The 17,782-nt window shown below is 55.5% G+C and overlaps 1 protein-coding gene across 1 annotated transcript in view; it reads left to right on the top strand.

The window, feature by feature from the left end:
• The first annotated feature begins 1,645 nt into the window (after positions 1-1,645).
• The window catches only part of CTDSPL (CTD small phosphatase like), a 37,655-nt gene continuing 21,518 nt past the window's right edge, over positions 1,646-17,782 (top strand). Inside the window, exon 1 of the mRNA XM_029077744.2 lies at positions 1,646-1,952. Within this exon, the coding sequence (XP_028933577.1) occupies positions 1,874-1,952 (79 nt within the window). The 5' untranslated portion in view covers positions 1,646-1,873. The remainder of the gene's footprint in view (positions 1,953-17,782) is intronic.

The raw sequence follows: 17,782 nt of genomic DNA, 5'->3' as shown, positions 1-17,782 counted from the left end.
CCTCACTTACCTCATCTGCAAAATGGGGATTAAGACTGAGAGTCCCATGTGGGACAACCTGATTCCCTTCTATAAAGAAGCAGCGTAGCTCAGTGGAAAGAGCATGGGCTTGGGAGTTAGAGGTCATGGGTTCTAATCCTGACTCCGCCACTTGCCAGTTGGGTGACTTTGGGCAAGTCACTTCACTTCTCTATGCCTGTTTGCTCATCTGTAAAATGGGGATGAAGACTGTGAGCCCCACGCGGGACAACCTGATCACCTTGTATCCTCCCCAGCGCTTAGAACAGTGCTTTGCACCTAGTAAGCGCTTAACAAATACCAGAATTATTATTCCCCTCCCCTACCCCTCCCACCCTCTGCTCTTCCCCATTCCCCTCAGCATACTTGTGCTCACTTGTCCATATTATTTATTACCCTATTGATTTTGTTAATGAGGCCTACATCTCCTTGATTCTGTTTATCTCGATGATGTTGTCTTGTTTTTGTTTGGTCCTGTTTTGCTTTGCTGTCTGTCTCCCCTGTTTAGACTGGGAGCCCGTCATTGGGCAGGGATGGTCTCCATCTGTTGCCCAACTGTACCTTCCAAGCGCTTAGTGCAGTGCTCTGCACATAGTAAGCAGCGTGGCTCAGTGGAAAAAGCCTGGGCTTGGGAGTCAGAGGTCATGGGTTCGAATCCCGGTCCTGCCACTTGTCAGCTGGGTGACTGTGGGCGAGTCACTTCACTTCTCTGGGCCTCAGTGACCTCATCTGTAAAATGGGGATGAAGACTGGGAGCCTCACCTGGGACCACCTGATGACCCTGTATCTCCCCCAGCGCTTAGAACAGTGCTCTGCACATAGTAAGCGCTTAACAAATCCCAACATTATTATTATAGTAAGGGCTCAATAGATATTATGGAGCGAATGAATAAATAAAGACCATTTATTATTATCATTAGGCTGGGCGCCCGGTCCGGTCCGGCCCGGCCCATTCGGCCCCAAGCCGCAGCATCGGGGCCCGACGCGGGGGGGCGCTCTTGGGGGCCGGAAGTCCTCCGGGCGGGGGGGGGGGGGAGGGTCCCTGGCCGTCTCGCGCCCCCCCTAGGGCGGAGTTCCATAGTCCCTAAGCCCCGCCCACAAGACCCAAGCCCCGCCCATACGTTCGAATCCCCGCCCACGCGCTCGAAGCCCCGCCCACAGACTCGAAGCCCCGCTCATAGGCCCGATGCCCCACCCACGCGCCCGAAGCCCCGCCCACGCGCTCTCAGCCCCGCCCATAGACCCGAAGCCACACCCACGCGCTCGAAGCCCCGCCCACGCGCTCGAAGCCCCGCCCACAGACCCGAAGCTCCACTCGTGGGCCCGAAGCCCCGCCCCTGCCCTCTCAGCCCCGCCCACATACTGGAAACCCCGCCCAGACGTTCGAATCCCCGCCCACGCGCTGGAGGCCCCGCCCACCTGCCCGAAGCCACACCCCCCGGGTGGGGGCCCCGCTCATTGGCCCGAAGCCCCGCCCCCTTCCCCCCCTCCCCCCTGGGGCGGGAGCTCCTCCGCCCCTCCCCCTCCCCTGTTGACGAGGCTCCTCCGGCGGCGCCGCCTCCATGTTGGAAAGCTCCCCGAGGGCGGGGACGGGGAAGGGGCCCGGGGCCGGGGAGGCGGGGGAGGGGCGGCCTGAGGCGGCCTGAGGCGGCGGGAACGGGCCTCTCCCCGCCGCCCCCTCCGCCCCGTTAGCCAGGAGGGAAGAGGACTGAGCGCGGTCCCTCCCTCGGCCCGGCCCGGCCTTCATGGTGACGACGACGCCGAGGAGGAGGAGGAGGAGGAGGAGCGGCGGCGGCGGCGGCGGCGGCGGCGGCGGCGGCGTCTCCTCGGGCCCGGGCAGCCGCCCGCCGGGTCCATGGACACCCCGTCCGTTATCACCCAGGTGACCAACCCCAAGGAGGACGACGCCCTGCCCCCCGGAGCCCCCGAGAAAGGTAAGCGCTGCCTCCTCCTCCTCCTCCTCGCCGAGTGACAGTCCTTCCCCTCCCCCCGCCCGTGTGACCCCACAAGCCGTGCTTGGGGAGGGGGGCAGGGACCGTCCCTGCCCCGCCCCCCTCCCGGCAGAGGTGGCTCCCCGAGCCGAGCTGGGGGTCGGTGAGCCCGGCATCGGGCAGGGCTGGTCTCTCCCTCTTGCCGACTTGCCCCCTCCAAGCGCTTAGGACAGTGCCCCGCACACAGGAGGCGCTCAATAAATACGATTGAATGAATGCCCATCCCCCACCCCGCACGAGGAGGGGCGGGGGTCTCCAGCCTGGAGGAGGGGGGCTGCAGCCGGGACCCCCAGAGGGAAAGACCCCTGGAGCTCACCCCGCCCCCCACTTTTCACCTTCTGGGGCCGCGCAGTGTGTTGCACCCCCTCCAAGCCCCGACCTTTGACCCTCAGGTGAGCCCATCATTGGGCAGTTGCCGAATGGTGCCCCCCCCCAAGCGCTTAGTACAGTGCTCCTCACCTAGTAAGCGCTCAATAAATGCTACTCAATGCCCCCCACACACACAGCTGGGGCAGCCCCTGGACCCCCGAAATGACCTCTCCCCGAGCGAAGAGGTGAAGGGAGTTCGGGGGGCACGTTGGGAGTTGTGCAAAACGAGCGGTGCGGACATCGTGAGACGCCGTTGCGTGACCGCGTCGAGAGTGGGCCGGTGGGATGGGCGTTGTGGGGCACGGTGGTACGGGGGGACTCGCGGAGAGCCACCGGGAGTTGTTTGGACACAGTCCTTAATCCTTCGAGACACCCCCTGCCCCGGCAGGCCCGACTTTTGCCTGGGCCAGGCTGAAGCATCCCGGTCCCCGGCGTGGCCGCCCGGTGCCCGTCGGGGCGACGGTTGTCCGCGTTCCCTCCAGGATGGGACCCAGTCTTTTCCCTCTCTCCCCACTCTACCCTTATTGAACTCCCAGCCCCCACCGAGGTCCGAAACGAGGCCGTGAAACGAAGCCGTGAACTGGTTACCCCCTCCTGCCCCGCCGCTCCCCCCCGCTCCCCCCGAATTCAACCCCTCTTCCGTCCCCGTTTTTCCCCCCGCCCCGGCCACACCTCCGATGACAACCGGCGGGGTCCCCGACGCCTCGCGAAGGACCGCGGCCAAGCCGTCAGCGGACACCCCTGGCCTTTGATGGACACCCAGGCGGCTGCTGGCGGTCACCCTATCACCCTCGTCCCGGGGGAAGACCGGCGGGACCGTGTGAAAAGCCTAGATAGTGGGCACTTCCCCCTCCGCCCCCCCACCCAGTTTCCTCCAGCCTGACGCCCGTCGTCCACCTCCTGTCGCGGCCCACGGAGAGCTCGGACTGCCTGGCCCCCTGAGCTTCCCCCCAGCTCCCCGGGATCTTCCTAGGCGATGGCGGGGTTAGGCCTCCCGCTCCCCCTTCGCACGCTCCGTGCCCTCGTCTGCCTGCGGGAAGAGAACGGTTCGCAATGTACAGTAAACACTGTTCCCTAGCTCCCGCCCCACCACGTTTCTGCTGCCCAAGCGCAGCCCGGTTTCCGGTGTGTTTCCGATGGAAAACGTTGGCAGACGCTGCTCTCACGACCCTTTGCTCCTGCCAGGGGCGTGCGCGCTTGTGTGCATGAGTGTGTGCGCGTGCATGTGTGTGTGCGTGTGTGTGTGTGTGTGTGTGTGATGCGTCCGCGGGCCTCCCCTCTGCAGGGTCCCACCCACGCCGAACCGTGCAGCCCTGTTGGGGCCTGTCGGCGAGACGTGAGCGAAGCGTGCTCAGGAGGCAGACACGCGGTGCGGACGGAGAGGCGGGCGGGGAAGCCTGGCTTGGAGGGCCCTGAGAGATGGGTAGTCGGGGAAGGAGGGGAGAGAGCCCCGGGCCGGAGGGATCTTTCCCAAGGATCTTAGGTCCTGAGCCACCCCAGTCCGATTCCGGAGGCAGGTGGGCCTGTTTTCGAGTTGTACCTTCCCACCGATCCCTCCCATATCTCTCTGGAGCAGCTGATTTCCACCCATTTCTTCCTGGCAGCCCCGCACCCGACACCACCATTTCTGGGTCCTTTTCTTACCTTAGGCTTTCCCTCCGCTGGGAAAATAGTCAGCAATTGCCTTTTCCCCAGGCTGGTTTTGTACCTCCAAGTGTTGAGTTAATTATTAAATCTTCTCCGCCACAAGTACGGTTGAGAGAAACTCCTCACTCTAGGCCTGGGGGAAAGAGCACGTGGTAGGGGGCAAGAGAAGCAGCGTGGCTCAGTGGAAAGAGCTTGGGCTTCGGAGTCAGAGGTCATGGGTTTGACTCCCGGATCTGCCACCTGTCAGCTGTGTGACTGTGGGCAAGTCACTTAACTTCTCTGGGCCTCAGTTACCTCATCTGTAAAATGGGGATTAACCGTGAGCCTCGCGTGGGACAAACTGGTGACCCTGTATCTCCCCCAGTGCTTAGAACAGTGCTCTGCACATAGTAAGCGCTTAACAAATACCAACATTATTATTAAGATAGGAGACCCCAGGGTTCGAGTCCCTTCCTCCACTACCTGGCTACTGTGTGACTTGGGCCAAGTCGCTTTACTTCTTTGGCTCCCAGTTGTGGCATCTGTGAAATGGGGGTAATGCCCTTTCTCCTTCTTGGCCCATGATCTCCATGTGGGGCAGGGACCATGTGTGAGCTCATGCTCCAGTTTCCAGTCCTGCAGTCAGCACATGGCTTGGACTCGAGTTAGAGCGGAACCCGTACCGTCACGCCTGATGACTTGGTGCAGGTCTCTCGTTCACTCTCTCAAGATCGTGCCACAATTCATAATTCCTTGTCACACGCATCACCTGAGCTGTGAGTCCAAATTATCTCAAAGCGGTGCAGACATCAATCATGCCGACACAGCAGGGGACTCTGGGCTCACACCCTCCCTCCTGCTTAGAACTCCCTCCCTCTTCATTTCTGACATACCACCACCTTCCCCATCTTCAGAGCCCTCTTAAAATCCTGTCTCCTTCAGGAAACCTTCCCTGACTGACCTCTCACACACACCCCTCCCCCTTATCTTCCCTCCCTTCTGCCTTGCTCACGCACTTGGGTCCATAGCACTGTATATATTTTTAAATTCTGTTGTTTCCCTTTCCAGTAATTTAATGTCTCTGTAAGTTGTAAGCTCCTTGAGGGCAGTGGAAGTGTCTACAAGTATCACTGTAGTCTTCCCAGTGCTTAGGACAGTGCTCTGCCACAATAAGTGCTCAGTCAATGGTACTAATCGCTTGGGGGAGAGTACAATACAGTAGAGTTGGTAGACATGATCCCCGCCTTCAAGGAGCTTGCAGACTCAGGGGGAGACAAACAGTGGAATAAATCACGTGTAGGGATAGCAGTAAGGTGTCGGGACATGTACATAGGCGCTGTAGAGCTGGGGGGAAGGGTGAGTAACAAACTGCTTAAGGGGTTACCAACCTAAATGTGGTATGGTGGGAGTGGTGGCGAATAGGATGGGGAAATGAAGGGTTGTCAGGGAAAGCATTTTGGAGGAGAGGTGATTTTAGGAGAAGGTGGGAGATAGTGGCATATACGACGGGGGAGGGAGTTTCAAGCCAGACGCAGGATGTGGGTGAGGGGTCGGCGATGAGATAGACGAGCTGGAGGTACAGTGAGTAGGATGGAATTAGAGGAGCGAAGTGGGAGAAGAGCAAGGCTAAGTAGGCGGAGGAGAGTTCGGCTAGAGAGGGACATCCTTCACTGATAGACTCCCGGAAGGGACAGACAGCATTTGTGTGTGGCCCAGTGTGGCCGGGGCCGTCGATCTCAAGTTAGCCTTTCTATTGCCAGACGCCACCGGAGGCGAACCCGACCGACCACTGCGACGTCTCCCTCAACAAGAAAGGGTCGCTCCGCTCTGCACGTTTCGGGCAGAGTTGCATTTCCATCGAGGGCAAGGCGATCGGCCTGCCTTACGTCTTGGTCTCTGTGAGACTGGGAGCCCTCGGAAGGCCTGGGTCTCACAGTCTGTGTGAGGATTTCTGGGTGAGGGAATTGAAAACAGGTGTCCCGGGAGGCCTCCTTATTTCTGGAACCCACAGCCAAATGTCTCTCGCACAGGTGATGTCTTATGGTTTCCTCTCAGTCTGGTCTCTGCACAGCTTTGTCAAGAGAAGTTTAGGTGAAGTCAGGTGTTAGTGTTGTGCTTGCTTAAAGATAATAACAGTAACATAATAATATGATATTTGGCCTCACTCTGTGCTAAGGTAGATACAGAATAATCAGATTAGGCTCAGTCCCCATCCTACATGGGGCTCACAGTTTTATAGATGAGGAAAGGGAGGCATAGAGATGATAGTAAGCGCTCAATAAATACTATTGAGTGAATGAATAAGTAGTTTGGTTAAGGTCACCAAGCAGGCCAGTGACAGAGCTGGGACTAGACCCCGGATCTCCTGAGTCCCAGAGCTGGGCTTCTTTGCCCGAACAGTTTGGTTCATTCAGTCCTTTTCTTCAGGTGGGTCAGAACGGCATTTAGCCTGAAAGTGCCTGGGGCTGGCACATGCCCTCTCTCACCACTGTGGCCCGAGGCGGACGCTCCCAGAAGCTCCGACGGTGCAGACGGCCGACGCTTGCCCGTGTCCCCTTTGGCATCTCTGTGGCCCCAGGAGTGGGCAGCCCCAGCCCCTGGCATCCCCACCCCACGTTAGGGGAGCTGACTTCAGAGGAGCGATAACCTGTGCAGAACAAGGGCTGGGGAAGGGGGACGGTTTCCCTCCTCCTGGAAACAGGTTTCCCCCTTCTCGATCAGACAGAGAGGTTTTGTCAGCGGCGGACGTTTGGGTTTGTGCAATAATCGAATTGGACTGGGCAGAAGTATGGGGCGAAGTGCAGGCTGAATCCTCTTCCTCGTGTCTGCGGCCAGTTGGCACTCAGAAGTTCCCGTGCTGGCCCCTCTGCTCCGGATGGAAGCCGGGGCCAAACCGGTCTGTGGAGCCCCGGCTTCAGTCACACCATCGGCAGCGGGTATCAAGCAGAGCACTTGGGACAGGGCAAAACAGTCGCACTATAAGCTCGTTGTGGGAAGGGAATGTGTCTGTTATATTATTTTGTACTTTTCCCAAGCTCAGAGTACAGTGCCCAATACACAGTAAGCACTCAATAAATACGATGGCTTGATTGTTTGTTAGTAGATGTGATCCCTGCCCTTGAGGAGCTGACACTCAGTGTGTAGAGCACTGTGCTGAGAGCTTGGGAGAGTACAGGAGAGTGTGTAGACACGATCTCTGCCCTTGAGAACCTGACATTCTTCTGTATGTAGAGCACTGTACTGTGTGCTTGAAGAGTATAGTAGAGATAGTGGACACGATCCCTGCCCTCGGGGAGCTGACAGTTTACTGTGTGCACAAGGCAGTACTGAGGGCTTGGGAAGGTACAAAAGAATTAGTAGATGTGATTCCTGCCCCCGAGGAGCTTACCGTCTGGCTGGGGAAACAAGCATGGAAATAAATAATGGGCAAAAGGAAGCAGTAGCGTGCAAAGGAATACTCTTCTATGTATTCTTTCCCAGCACTTAGTACAGTGCTGTGCACATAGTAATTGCTGAATAAATACGGTTCCTACAAAAATAGGAGCATAAGTGCTATGGTGGGTGAGTGGTTAGAAGGAGAGGGGGCGAGTAATCGGGTAGGTGATACGGAAGCCCTGAAGCGGCAGCCAGGGTGGAATAAAGTGGGGAGAAGTGAGAAAAATCCGGGAAGTCTTCCTGGAGGAGATGTGATTTCAGAAGGGTCTTGTAGATGGGAGAGTGGTGATCACCAGTTGTAAAGGGGGAGGGAGCTAAGGGCAGGAGAATGGGCATGAGCAGGAGGTCAGTGGCGAGAGGGATGAGAGCGAGACCCAGGGAGTAGCTGGTCTTGAGAGGAGCAGAACATGTGGGCTGGGGTGAAGCTAGGGTTAGTAGCGGGGCGAGAACTGACAGGTTGGAGGGATTCCTTCCAGGGAGGTGGAGAGCCGGGGGTACCACCGCGGCCCCGTCCGCACCAAGGATCGGGGGTTCTGCTTTTAGGCCCTAGGTCTCCATTCAACGGCCTCCCAATAAGTTCCAGCGTGGTCGTTTCCATTCCTACCTGAGTTTGATGACCCCCCCCCCCCCGCCTGGTCCTCATGCCCTGTTGGGAGAGGGGTAAAATAATAAAGATAATAATTAGGGTACTTGTTAAGCGCTTACTATGTGAGAAGCACTGTTCTAAGCACAGGTATAGATAGAGGTTAATCGGGGTGGACACATTCCCTGTTCCACATGGGGCTCACAGTCTTAGTTCCCAATTTACAGATGAAGTAACGGAGGCTTAGTAGGGTGCTTGATACGTAGTAAGTGTCAAACAGATGTCACGGTGATGAAGACGATTTCTGGGCACCGGGTGATGGCCGGATCACCCTCTCTGGGTGCCGGGTGGCGGGATCAATCCCTCACCCTCTCTGGGCCTCAGCCCCCCCGCCGGGGAATGGGGATGACACCTCTGGCCTCTGCTCGCCAGCGTGCCGGGGGCCTGACTGTGAGTATGTGAGGGATCATGGAGTGTGCGAGCCAAATGGACCAATCGATCGACGGGGTGTTGGGTTCAATTCTCAGACGAGTCCCGAGTGGCGAGGGGTGGGAGAAGGGTGGCAAGAGGCTCGGCTTGAGTTGGGAGGGATAAGAGCAGGTTATGATGGGGGGCCTGGGTTGGGGCCTTTTTCAGTATCATCACTTCTAACTCTGTGGAACTCTCCCAAGTGTTTAGTACAGTGCTCGGCACAGAGTAAGCACTCAGTAAATACGATGACGGACAGGGATCGTATCTACCGACTCTACTGTATTGTGCTCTCCCAAGCTCTGAGTACAGTGCCTCGTTCAGAGTAAGTACTCAATAAATAGCATGGGTTGATTGATTGATGGATTGACTGTGGGAGGGGTGTCCTCCCAGCCTCCCACAGAGCTTGCATGCACACCTGGTTACTTCAGCATTCACTCCCTCCTCTTTCCTCCTGTCTCTGAATGATTTCATCACCCGTCTCCCACCGTAGACTGGAAACTCCTAGAGAACAGGGATTGAGTCCACTAATTCTGGCATCCTCTCCCAAGTGCTCAGTACAGTGCTCTGCACCCAGTAGGCACCAAGTCCCCAGGATTGATTGTGGCGTGGGGGGGGGGGGGGGAATTCGGCCCTCCCGACCGGAATAGGCCCCTGGGAAGCAGCGTGACTCAGTGGAAAGAGCACAGGTTTAGGAGTCAGAGGTCATGGGTTCTAATCCCAGTCCGCCAACTGTCAGCTGTGTGACTTCGGGCAAGTCACTTGACTTCTCGGTGCCTCAGTTAGCTCATCTGTAAAATGGGGATTAAGACTGTGCGCCTCAGGCGGGACAACCTGATTACGCTGAATCTACCCCAGCGCTTAGAATAGTGCTCGGCACATAGTAAGGGCTTAACAAATACCAGCATTATTATTATTATTGTTATCCCCCGGGTTCAGCCTGGTGTCAGGGGTGGCAGACTGACCCCCGGTCCACTTCCTGTCACTGATGTCACGGTGAGCGTATGGCTGGCAAGAGGCAGTGCCCACCTGTGTCCTTCCTTCCTAGACCCAAGATGTTTCAGGAGCCCGGCCGAGTGACCGGGAAATGGCAACCTGAGTTCCAAAAGGCCTCCTCTGAAATCCGGAAGAGGCTTTTACTGTTATTGTGGGATGACGGGAGATGATGCGGCTCCAGCTGCTCGGCTGGGTTTCCTGTGGAATCCTCTCCCCACCCCGTTTCTCCCCCACTCTCAAAATTGCCACTTCAGCACTACCTCCTTGCCTCGATGTTTGGTCACTTGCTCCCTCCTCATCCCCGTTCCATTCAGGTCCTTATCCGTACGCCCTGTCGCTTCACCCTATCGGTAATTTGTTCTGTCGACTAGTGGGATTAATCAGTGGTGTTTATTGAGCGCTTAGTGCGGCGCTTGAGTTTCGGTCTCTCTAGACTCTAAACTCATTGTAGGCAGGGAATGTCTCTGTTTATTGTTATTTTGTACTCTCCCAACCACTTAGTACAGTGCTGTTCACACAGCTCTCAATAAATACAATTGAAATACGATCGAAAAAATGCTCTTTCCCGATAGATTGTAAGCTCCTCGAGGGTGGGGATGATGTCTGCTTATGCTATCGAGCTCTCCAAAGCGCTCAGTACGGTGCTCTGCATGGAATAAGAGCTCAGTAAGTAGCCCTGATTGACTGATTGATGGCTGAGTGTTGGGATTGATCCTGGACCACCAGATGGGTCTCAGTCCTTGTCCTCCCTGAGGCTCCCAGGCTCAAGAAGTAGGGAGAGCCACTGTCATTCAGAAAAAGGTAGCAAAGAGATCTTCTTGCTTGATATTGAAGTCTTAATAAACATTTCAAACATCCTTCTCCAGAATCATTCCTGGCTTGTCCTCCCCAACATTTGAATTTCAATAAATTTGCAGGAATAACTCTCTAAAAATAGCTCAGAGTGAATAGCAAATGTTCTAGCTGAGACCCCCCTTTTCAACAAGATCCCTGCTTTTTAGAAGATCAATCTGGATACATTTTTAATGCTTCTTTAAAATATAGATTTGGCAAATATTTTTTGGTCCCTGAAATCACATTACATAAGCGACTGAGTTCCTAGCAGCTGCCGACAGCCCTACGCGGGAATATGGTATTTTTTCTGAGGACGGAAGGGTTGAGAATTCCATGAAATAGGAGTCGTCGTTGCGGACCCGGCCTGCCGCCCCTGGCTTTGGCGTGGCAGGTTCAGGATTGAAAGGCTGCTTTTGTGCTGGGACTTGCCAGAGGGGCCTCTTGCAAACTCACCGGAGAGGTCCGGGTATCGGAGCTCTCCAATTCGAAGGGAGATGTTGATGACCGGTTATGGCTCGCATTCACGAGAAGCAGCGTAGCCTAGTGAATAGAACCCAGGCCTGGGATTCTGAAGGATCTGGGTTCTAATCCCAGCTCCACCACTCGTCGGCCGTGTGACCTTGAGCAAGTCACTTCACTCCTCTGTGCCTCAGTCCCCTCATTTGGAAAATGGGGATTAAGACTGAGCCCAAGGTGGGACGGGGACGGTGTCCAAACCGATTAGCTCGTATCTACCCCAGTGATTAGTACAGTAGCCTGGAACATAGTAAGCACTTGACAAATATCAGTTTGAAAAAAAGAGCTCTGAAGATGCGGGCTGGAGTCTGGCTCTCCGGGCTTTAGACTCTTTGCCTTGTCCAACTGGCAGCGTTGGCCAGCGGGGCTCGCCGGTGACCTTTCTACCCGAGGAGCGGCTGGTCGCTTAAGGTGGCCCGCTCCGGTTGCCGCCGCAGTTATGCCGTTAACATCCCCGTCGGGCCCGAATCCCGGGATTGGCGTGCCGTCCCCTGGACTCGGACACCTCGTTCACTTTGGGGGGAGCTGGTCCAAAATCAGGTCTGGATGTGGCCAGCAGGCCCTTTCCCATGGTGGGGCTGTGGGATGCCCTCAATCAGTGGAATTTATTGAGCACTTGCTGTGCACAGAGCACTGCGCTAAGTGCTTTGGAGAGTATGATGGTCGACTTGCCTGCCCTCCAAGAGCTTATTGACTATTATATGCAGAGTGATGTACTGAGCTCTTGGAAGAGTCCAGTAGACAATCCCTGCCTTCGAGGAGCTTCCTGTCTCCTCTGTTCAGAGCGCTGTACTGAGCGCTTGGGGGAGTCCAGTAGAGTTAGTAGGTATGTTCCCTGCCCTCAAGGAATTGACAGTCTTATCTGTCAGTCAGTCGTATTTATTGAGTGCTTAGTGTATGCAGAACACTGTACTCAGAGCTTGGGAGGGAGCGCTGTAGTGAGCTCTTGGGAAAAATGCAACAGAACTGATAGACGAGAGGTCATGGATTCTAATCCCAGTTCCGCCACCTGTCAGCTGCGTGACTTTGGGCAAGTCACTTAACTTCTCGGGGCCTCAGTTGCCTCATCTATAAAATGGGGATGAAGACTGTGAGCCTCACATGGGACAACCTGATTACCCTGTTTCTCCCCCAGCGCTTAGAACAGTGCTCGGCACATAGTAAGCACTTAACAAATACCAACATTATTAGTAGTAGTAGTAGAAAAAATCCCAGCCCTTGAGGAGCTTACCATTTAGTGGGTGGGGGCTACGGCGGCCTTCAGTCCGCTGGGGTCTGCAGGGGCAATTGGTGCCAGGTTCTGGCAAGGTTTGCCAGGTTGTGAGAGGCCAAGCAGTGGCAAGTACCAGATGCCCCCCAACCTCCTGGCTGCAGTCGAGCAGTGGCTTTTCTGGCCACTCCTTGCGGGTGGAGGGGTGGCCGAGGACCAGGGTCAGCAAGGGCTCAGTTCTCTACCGAGACTAGAAGCATGTTGTGGTCAGGGAACGTGTCTACCGCTTCTCTCCTCCACTTCAAAACCTTCTTAAAGGCACAGCTCCAAGAAACTTTCTTCAACTAAGCCCTTCTTTCCTTTTCTCCCATTACCTTCTCCTTCACCTTCCCCCGGCTTGTTCCCTTTATTCTTCCCCCCTTCCCAGCCCCACAGCACCTGTGTACATATCTTTAATTTATTTACTTGGATTGCCGGTACCTTCCTCTAGACTGTAAGCTCATTATGGGCAGGGAGCGTGTCTGTTTATTGTTATTTGTACTCTCCCACGTGCTTAGTACAGTGCTCTACCCACAGTAAACGCTCAACAAATAAGATTGACTTACTGACCTCTGTTATACTGTACTCTCCCAAATGTTTGCAGTACTCTTCAAACAGTAAGCGCTCAGTAAATAGCATTGATTGATGGTCACCAAGAACCGACCCCAAACCCCTCTCTCTGGGCAAAGCCGCCAGGGCCCACGTGTCTTCTGGAGTGTGCGCAGTGGATGGGGGGGAATCAGACAGCCGGGCCACGGCAGTCCTCTAGACTTGTGGGCAGGGAATATTGTTCTGTTGTACTCTCCCAAACACTTAGTTCAGTGCTCTGCACACAGTAAGCACTCAGAAAATACAAGTGACTGGCTGGCAGCAAAATGGGGCCTGGCCCTTGAGCGCGGGTTCCAGCCGGGGTTGGGTGGCATCATGCGGAAGGGGAGGGGTTGTGTTGAGAAGCCATGGATGGACCAGTTAGTTTGTGAGAGGACTGAGTTTCCTCCCCAGGCTGAATCCTTCCAGATCCATCGACAAGTAGTATTTATTGAGTGTTTACTATGCGTGGAGCACTGTATTGAGTACAGTATTTAGCAGACAAGATCCCTGCCCTCAAGGAGTTTACAGTCTAGCGGAAGAAACGGACGTTAAAATGAGCAACAGGGTATGAAGGGAAGAACTCGAGCTTCTAGGTGGGGAGAACCCAAGAGTTTAGGTGACGCAGAAGTGCTGGAGTGTCAGTGGGAGGGAAAACAGGATGTGGAGATGAGAGATTAATCAAGGAAGGTATCCTGGAGGAGACGTGATCTCAGAACGGCTTTGAAGGTGGGGAGAGGGGTGGACTGCTGGATGTGAAGAGGGAGGGAGCTGCAGACCGAAGGGAGGGTGTGAGGTGGAGAAGCAACATGGGAAGTGGACAGAGCTCAGCCCTAGGAGTCAGAAGGTCATGGGTTCTAATCCTGGCTCTGCGTGACCTTGGGCAAGTTGTTTCATTTCTCTGGGCATCAGTTACCTCATCTGTAAAATGAGGATTGAGACTGCGAGTACCATGTGGGACAGGGTCTGTGTCCAACCTGATTTGCTTGTATCCAGTGCCTAGCATATAGTAAGCATTTAACGAATACGACGATTATTTATTGAGGCGAGAGAGACTAGAAGGAGGTACAGAGTGCAAATTGGCTTGACCGGAGCCAAGCGTGCAAGCCGAGGTGTAGTGGGAGAGGAGCGATAAACCTATTTCTAATATGCATGCTGTACTCAGTGTGTGCACTGTGCTGTGCCGTGTAATCAATCAATCAGTGGTACTAAGTGAGGACTTCCTGTGTGCAGAACGCTGTAGTAAGTGCTTGGGAAAGTACTAAACAATGGGGTTTAGTAGCCTCAAACAGAAACTCAACAAACAGAAACAGAAACTCCTTTACGATCGACTTTAAAGCCCTCAATCCCTTTGCCCCCTCCTACCTCACCTCGCTACTCTCCTAGTACAACCTAGCCCACATATTTCGCTCCTCAAATGCTAACCGACTCACTGTACCTCGATCTCCTCTATCTCAGTGCCGGCCTCTCGTCCTGCCTCTGACCCGGAACGCTCTCCCTCTTCATATCTGACAGACAGTTCCTCTCCCTGCCCTTCAAAACCATATTGAAGGCACATCTCCTCCAAGAAGCCTTCCCTGACTAAGCCCTCTTTTGCTTTTCATCCACTCCTTTCTGCATCACTCTAACTTATTCCCTCCTCCCAGCACTTATGTCCCTATCTGTAGTTTGTTGATTTATATTTATGTCTTTCTCGCCCCTCTAGACTGTAAGCTCGTGGTGGGCAGGGAATGTGTCTGCTATGTTGTTATATTGTACTCTCCCAGGTGCTCAGTACAGTGCTCTGCACACCACTCAAGAAATATGATTGATCGATGGGTTTGGTAGACAATATCTCTGCCCTCGAGGAGGTTACGGTCAAGTGGCTAGTGCTTGGGATCATCGAATGGAATTAGAGACACTGCCCTGCCCTTGTGGATGTTAGAGTTTCAGTTTCTTCTTTCTCTGGGCCTTGAGTGCGAGAGGCACCTGTTTTTTCCCCGTGTGTTTGGGCCTCCGGAAAGGTCTGCACTTCAGCCTGCAAACTGGAATGCCTCAGGGAGGGTTTCCCTGAAAGAAAGCATTCATTATCACTGTTATGCATAAAAGAGGCGTTTCTTGGAGAAGCAGCATGGCTCAGTGGAAAGAGCCCGGGCTTGGGAGGCAGAGGTCATGGGTTCTAATCCTGACTCCGCCGCTTGTCCGCTCTGTGACCTTGGGCAAGTCACTTCACTTCTCTGTGCCTCAGTGACCTCATCTGTCAAATGGGGATGAAGACTTTGAGCCCTACGTGGGACAACTTGATTGCCTTGTATCTCCCCCAGTGCTTAGAACAGTGCTCGGCACATAGTAAGCGCCTAACAAATACCAACATTATTATTATTTAAGCAGCATGGTGTAGAGGATAGAGCACAGGCCTGGGAGCCTGGAGGTCATGGGTTCTAATCCAGACCCTGCCACATGTCTGCTGTGTGACCTTGGGCAAATGACTTCAGTACTCTGGGCCTCAGTGACCTCATCTGTAAAATGGGGATGGAGACTGTGAGCTCCTTTGGGACAGGGACTGTGTCCAACCCGATCTGCTTGTATCCACCCCAGCACCCAGCACAGTGCATGGCACATAGCGCTTAACCTATAGAATTATCATTATTATTATTTTGCTCTGGCTGTGCGTGCCGAGCCTCGGGGGAGATACGCGGCAATCACTATGGACAGTTCATTCAATATTCATTCAGTGGTATTTACTGAGCGCTTCCTATGTGCAGAGCACTGTACTGAGCGCTTGGAAGGTACAGATGGGCAACAGATAGAGACCATCCCTGCCCAATAACGGGCTGACAGTCTAAACAGGGGCTCCGTCCCTGCCCTGAGTTGTAATAATAATAATAATGTTGGTATTTGTAAAGTGTTTACTATGTGCAGAGCACTGTTCTAAGTGCTGGGATAGATACAGGGTAATCAGGTTGCCCCACGTGGGGCTCACAGTCTTCATCCCCATTTTACAGATGAGGTCACTGAGGCCCAGAGAAGTGAAGTGACTTGCCCACAGTCACACAGCTGGTGAGTGGCGGAGCCGGAATTCGAACCCATGACCCCTGACGCCCCAGCTCGGGGGAAGCCGCCAAAGCCTCGAGGGGTTTGACGTTTTGCCCCAGGTCACCCAGCGGGCGGGGCGGGGTGGAACTGGCCCCGACCCCGAGTGTCGTGAGTCCCAGTCCCCTGGGCTCCCCCGAGCCCCCGCTGCCAGCCGCCCACCTGCAACAACAACCCCGCCGGCCGCCTCCTCCCAGAGGAGCCCGGGCTTGGCAGTCAGAGGTCGTGGGTTCGAATCCCCGCTCTGCCCCTTGTCAGCTGGGTGACTGTGGGCAAGTCACTTCACTTCTCTGGGCCTCAGTGACCTCATCTGTCAAATGGGGATGAAGACCTTGAGCCTCCCGGGGGACCACCCGATGACCCTGTATCTCTCCCAGCGCCCAGAACAGTGTTTTGCATATAGTAAGTGCCTAACAAATACCAACATTACTATTATTATTTCCTCAGGCCCCGGTCAGACACCGGCCAGGCCTCTGGGTGGGCCGTGGTGGAGGTGGGCTGAGGCGGCAGGAGGTGGGGCTGGATGGGGGCGGGGTCACAGGGGCCCCTTGTGCCCCGCCTCCAGGGGGTCCCCTTTTCGCCCCAACCCCGGGGCGTCCCCTCTCTCGCCCTGCCTCCAGAGGGCTCCCTCTAGTGCCCCGCCCCCGGGGGGGGTCCTCTCTCACCTCGCCCCCAGGGCGTCCCTCTTTCACCCCGCCCCCAGGGGGGTCCCGAGCCCTCGAGCGGCCTCCTCCTCCTCCGCGGGTTTGGGGTTTTGGGTCGGGTGTGCCCCTGCGCTCAAGGCAGCCCCATGGCACAGTGCACCCCCCCCTTCATGGTCCCCTCCCTCTTCTCCCCTCCCCACTCCGTGGCTCCCTAGTGCTTCCCGAGACCCCTTTCTTATTCGTTCATTCATTCAGTCCTATTTACTGAGCTCTTACTGTGTGCAGAGCACTGTACTAAGCGCTGGGAAGGTACAGTTCAGCAACAGATAGAGACAGTCCCTACCCAGCAACGGGCTCACAGTCCAGGAGTTAAGGAAACTTACTCTGTGCCACGCACTGTACTAAGCACTGGGGTGGATTCAAGCAAATCGAATGGACCCAGTCCCTGTCCCACGTAGGGTTCACAGTCTCAATCACCATTTTACTGATGAGGTAACTGAGGCACAGAGAAGTAAAGCCACTTGCTCAAGGTCACACAGCAAAGTGGTGGAAACAGGACTAGAACCCATGACCTTCTGATTCCCAGGCCTGTTCTCTGTCCACCACACCATGATGCTCAGGACCCTCTGTCTCCCCTCTACCCGTGGCTCCCCGAGACCGTCTCCTGTCAGCTTTTGGCCTCCTGGGACCCCCCCCCCCCCCCAGCCTGGAAATCCTCGGATTCGAAGATAGAGGTACAGCGGCATGACCTGTGGAGAGCAGAGGTTCCTAGGGTGGAGCAAACCCAGGAAGGACAAGGTGGAAGCTGAGAAAGAAGGCTTGCATCCACCCCCCTACCTTCCGCAGCCGGAGTCGCTTGCACCCCGAGGGGACTGCCAGCCATGGGGCGGCGGGTGAGGGGCGAGGGCGATCTTTATCTTACTCTACTGGGCTCTCCCAAGCACTTAGTACAGTGCTCTCCTTAGATCAAGTGTTCAATAAATGCCACTGATGGATTTAAAACCATAGCAAAGTAATTGCTCACTTCTCTCTCCAGGGATCGAGGGTAGGCGTGAAGTGAGACTGCAGGGCTTGGGAAGGAGGGAGGAAGCAGCTTGCTCGTCTTGAGGCTGCTCTTCTCTCCCCATTCTCTGCGAGCAAGCGTAAACTGGAGACCCAGGGCCGCCTCCACCACCATTCGCGAGTTGACTGGGCACCTGTCCAGGGAGGATTTCTTTGGCCGTCTGTGGCCGCGGTAAACAGAAGGCAGGGGCACCAGCCGGTTCATCCAGGCCGGCCCCGGTCAGCCGTGGTGGACGCCCACACAGAGCTGAGCGGGCGGGGTCAGCCGAGGCAACCTTCACTTCCTGCCTCGGAGTGGAAGCAAAAGCATCCATCAGCGGGAGAGGCGACC

Source organism: Ornithorhynchus anatinus, chromosome 13, assembly GCF_004115215.2.
Source record: "Ornithorhynchus anatinus isolate Pmale09 chromosome 13, mOrnAna1.pri.v4, whole genome shotgun sequence".
In the NCBI taxonomy this organism is placed as follows: domain Eukaryota; kingdom Metazoa; phylum Chordata; class Mammalia; order Monotremata; family Ornithorhynchidae; genus Ornithorhynchus; species Ornithorhynchus anatinus.
The sequence above is the reverse complement of the archived record's forward strand: the minus strand, read 5'-3'. Positions and strand labels throughout refer to the sequence as shown.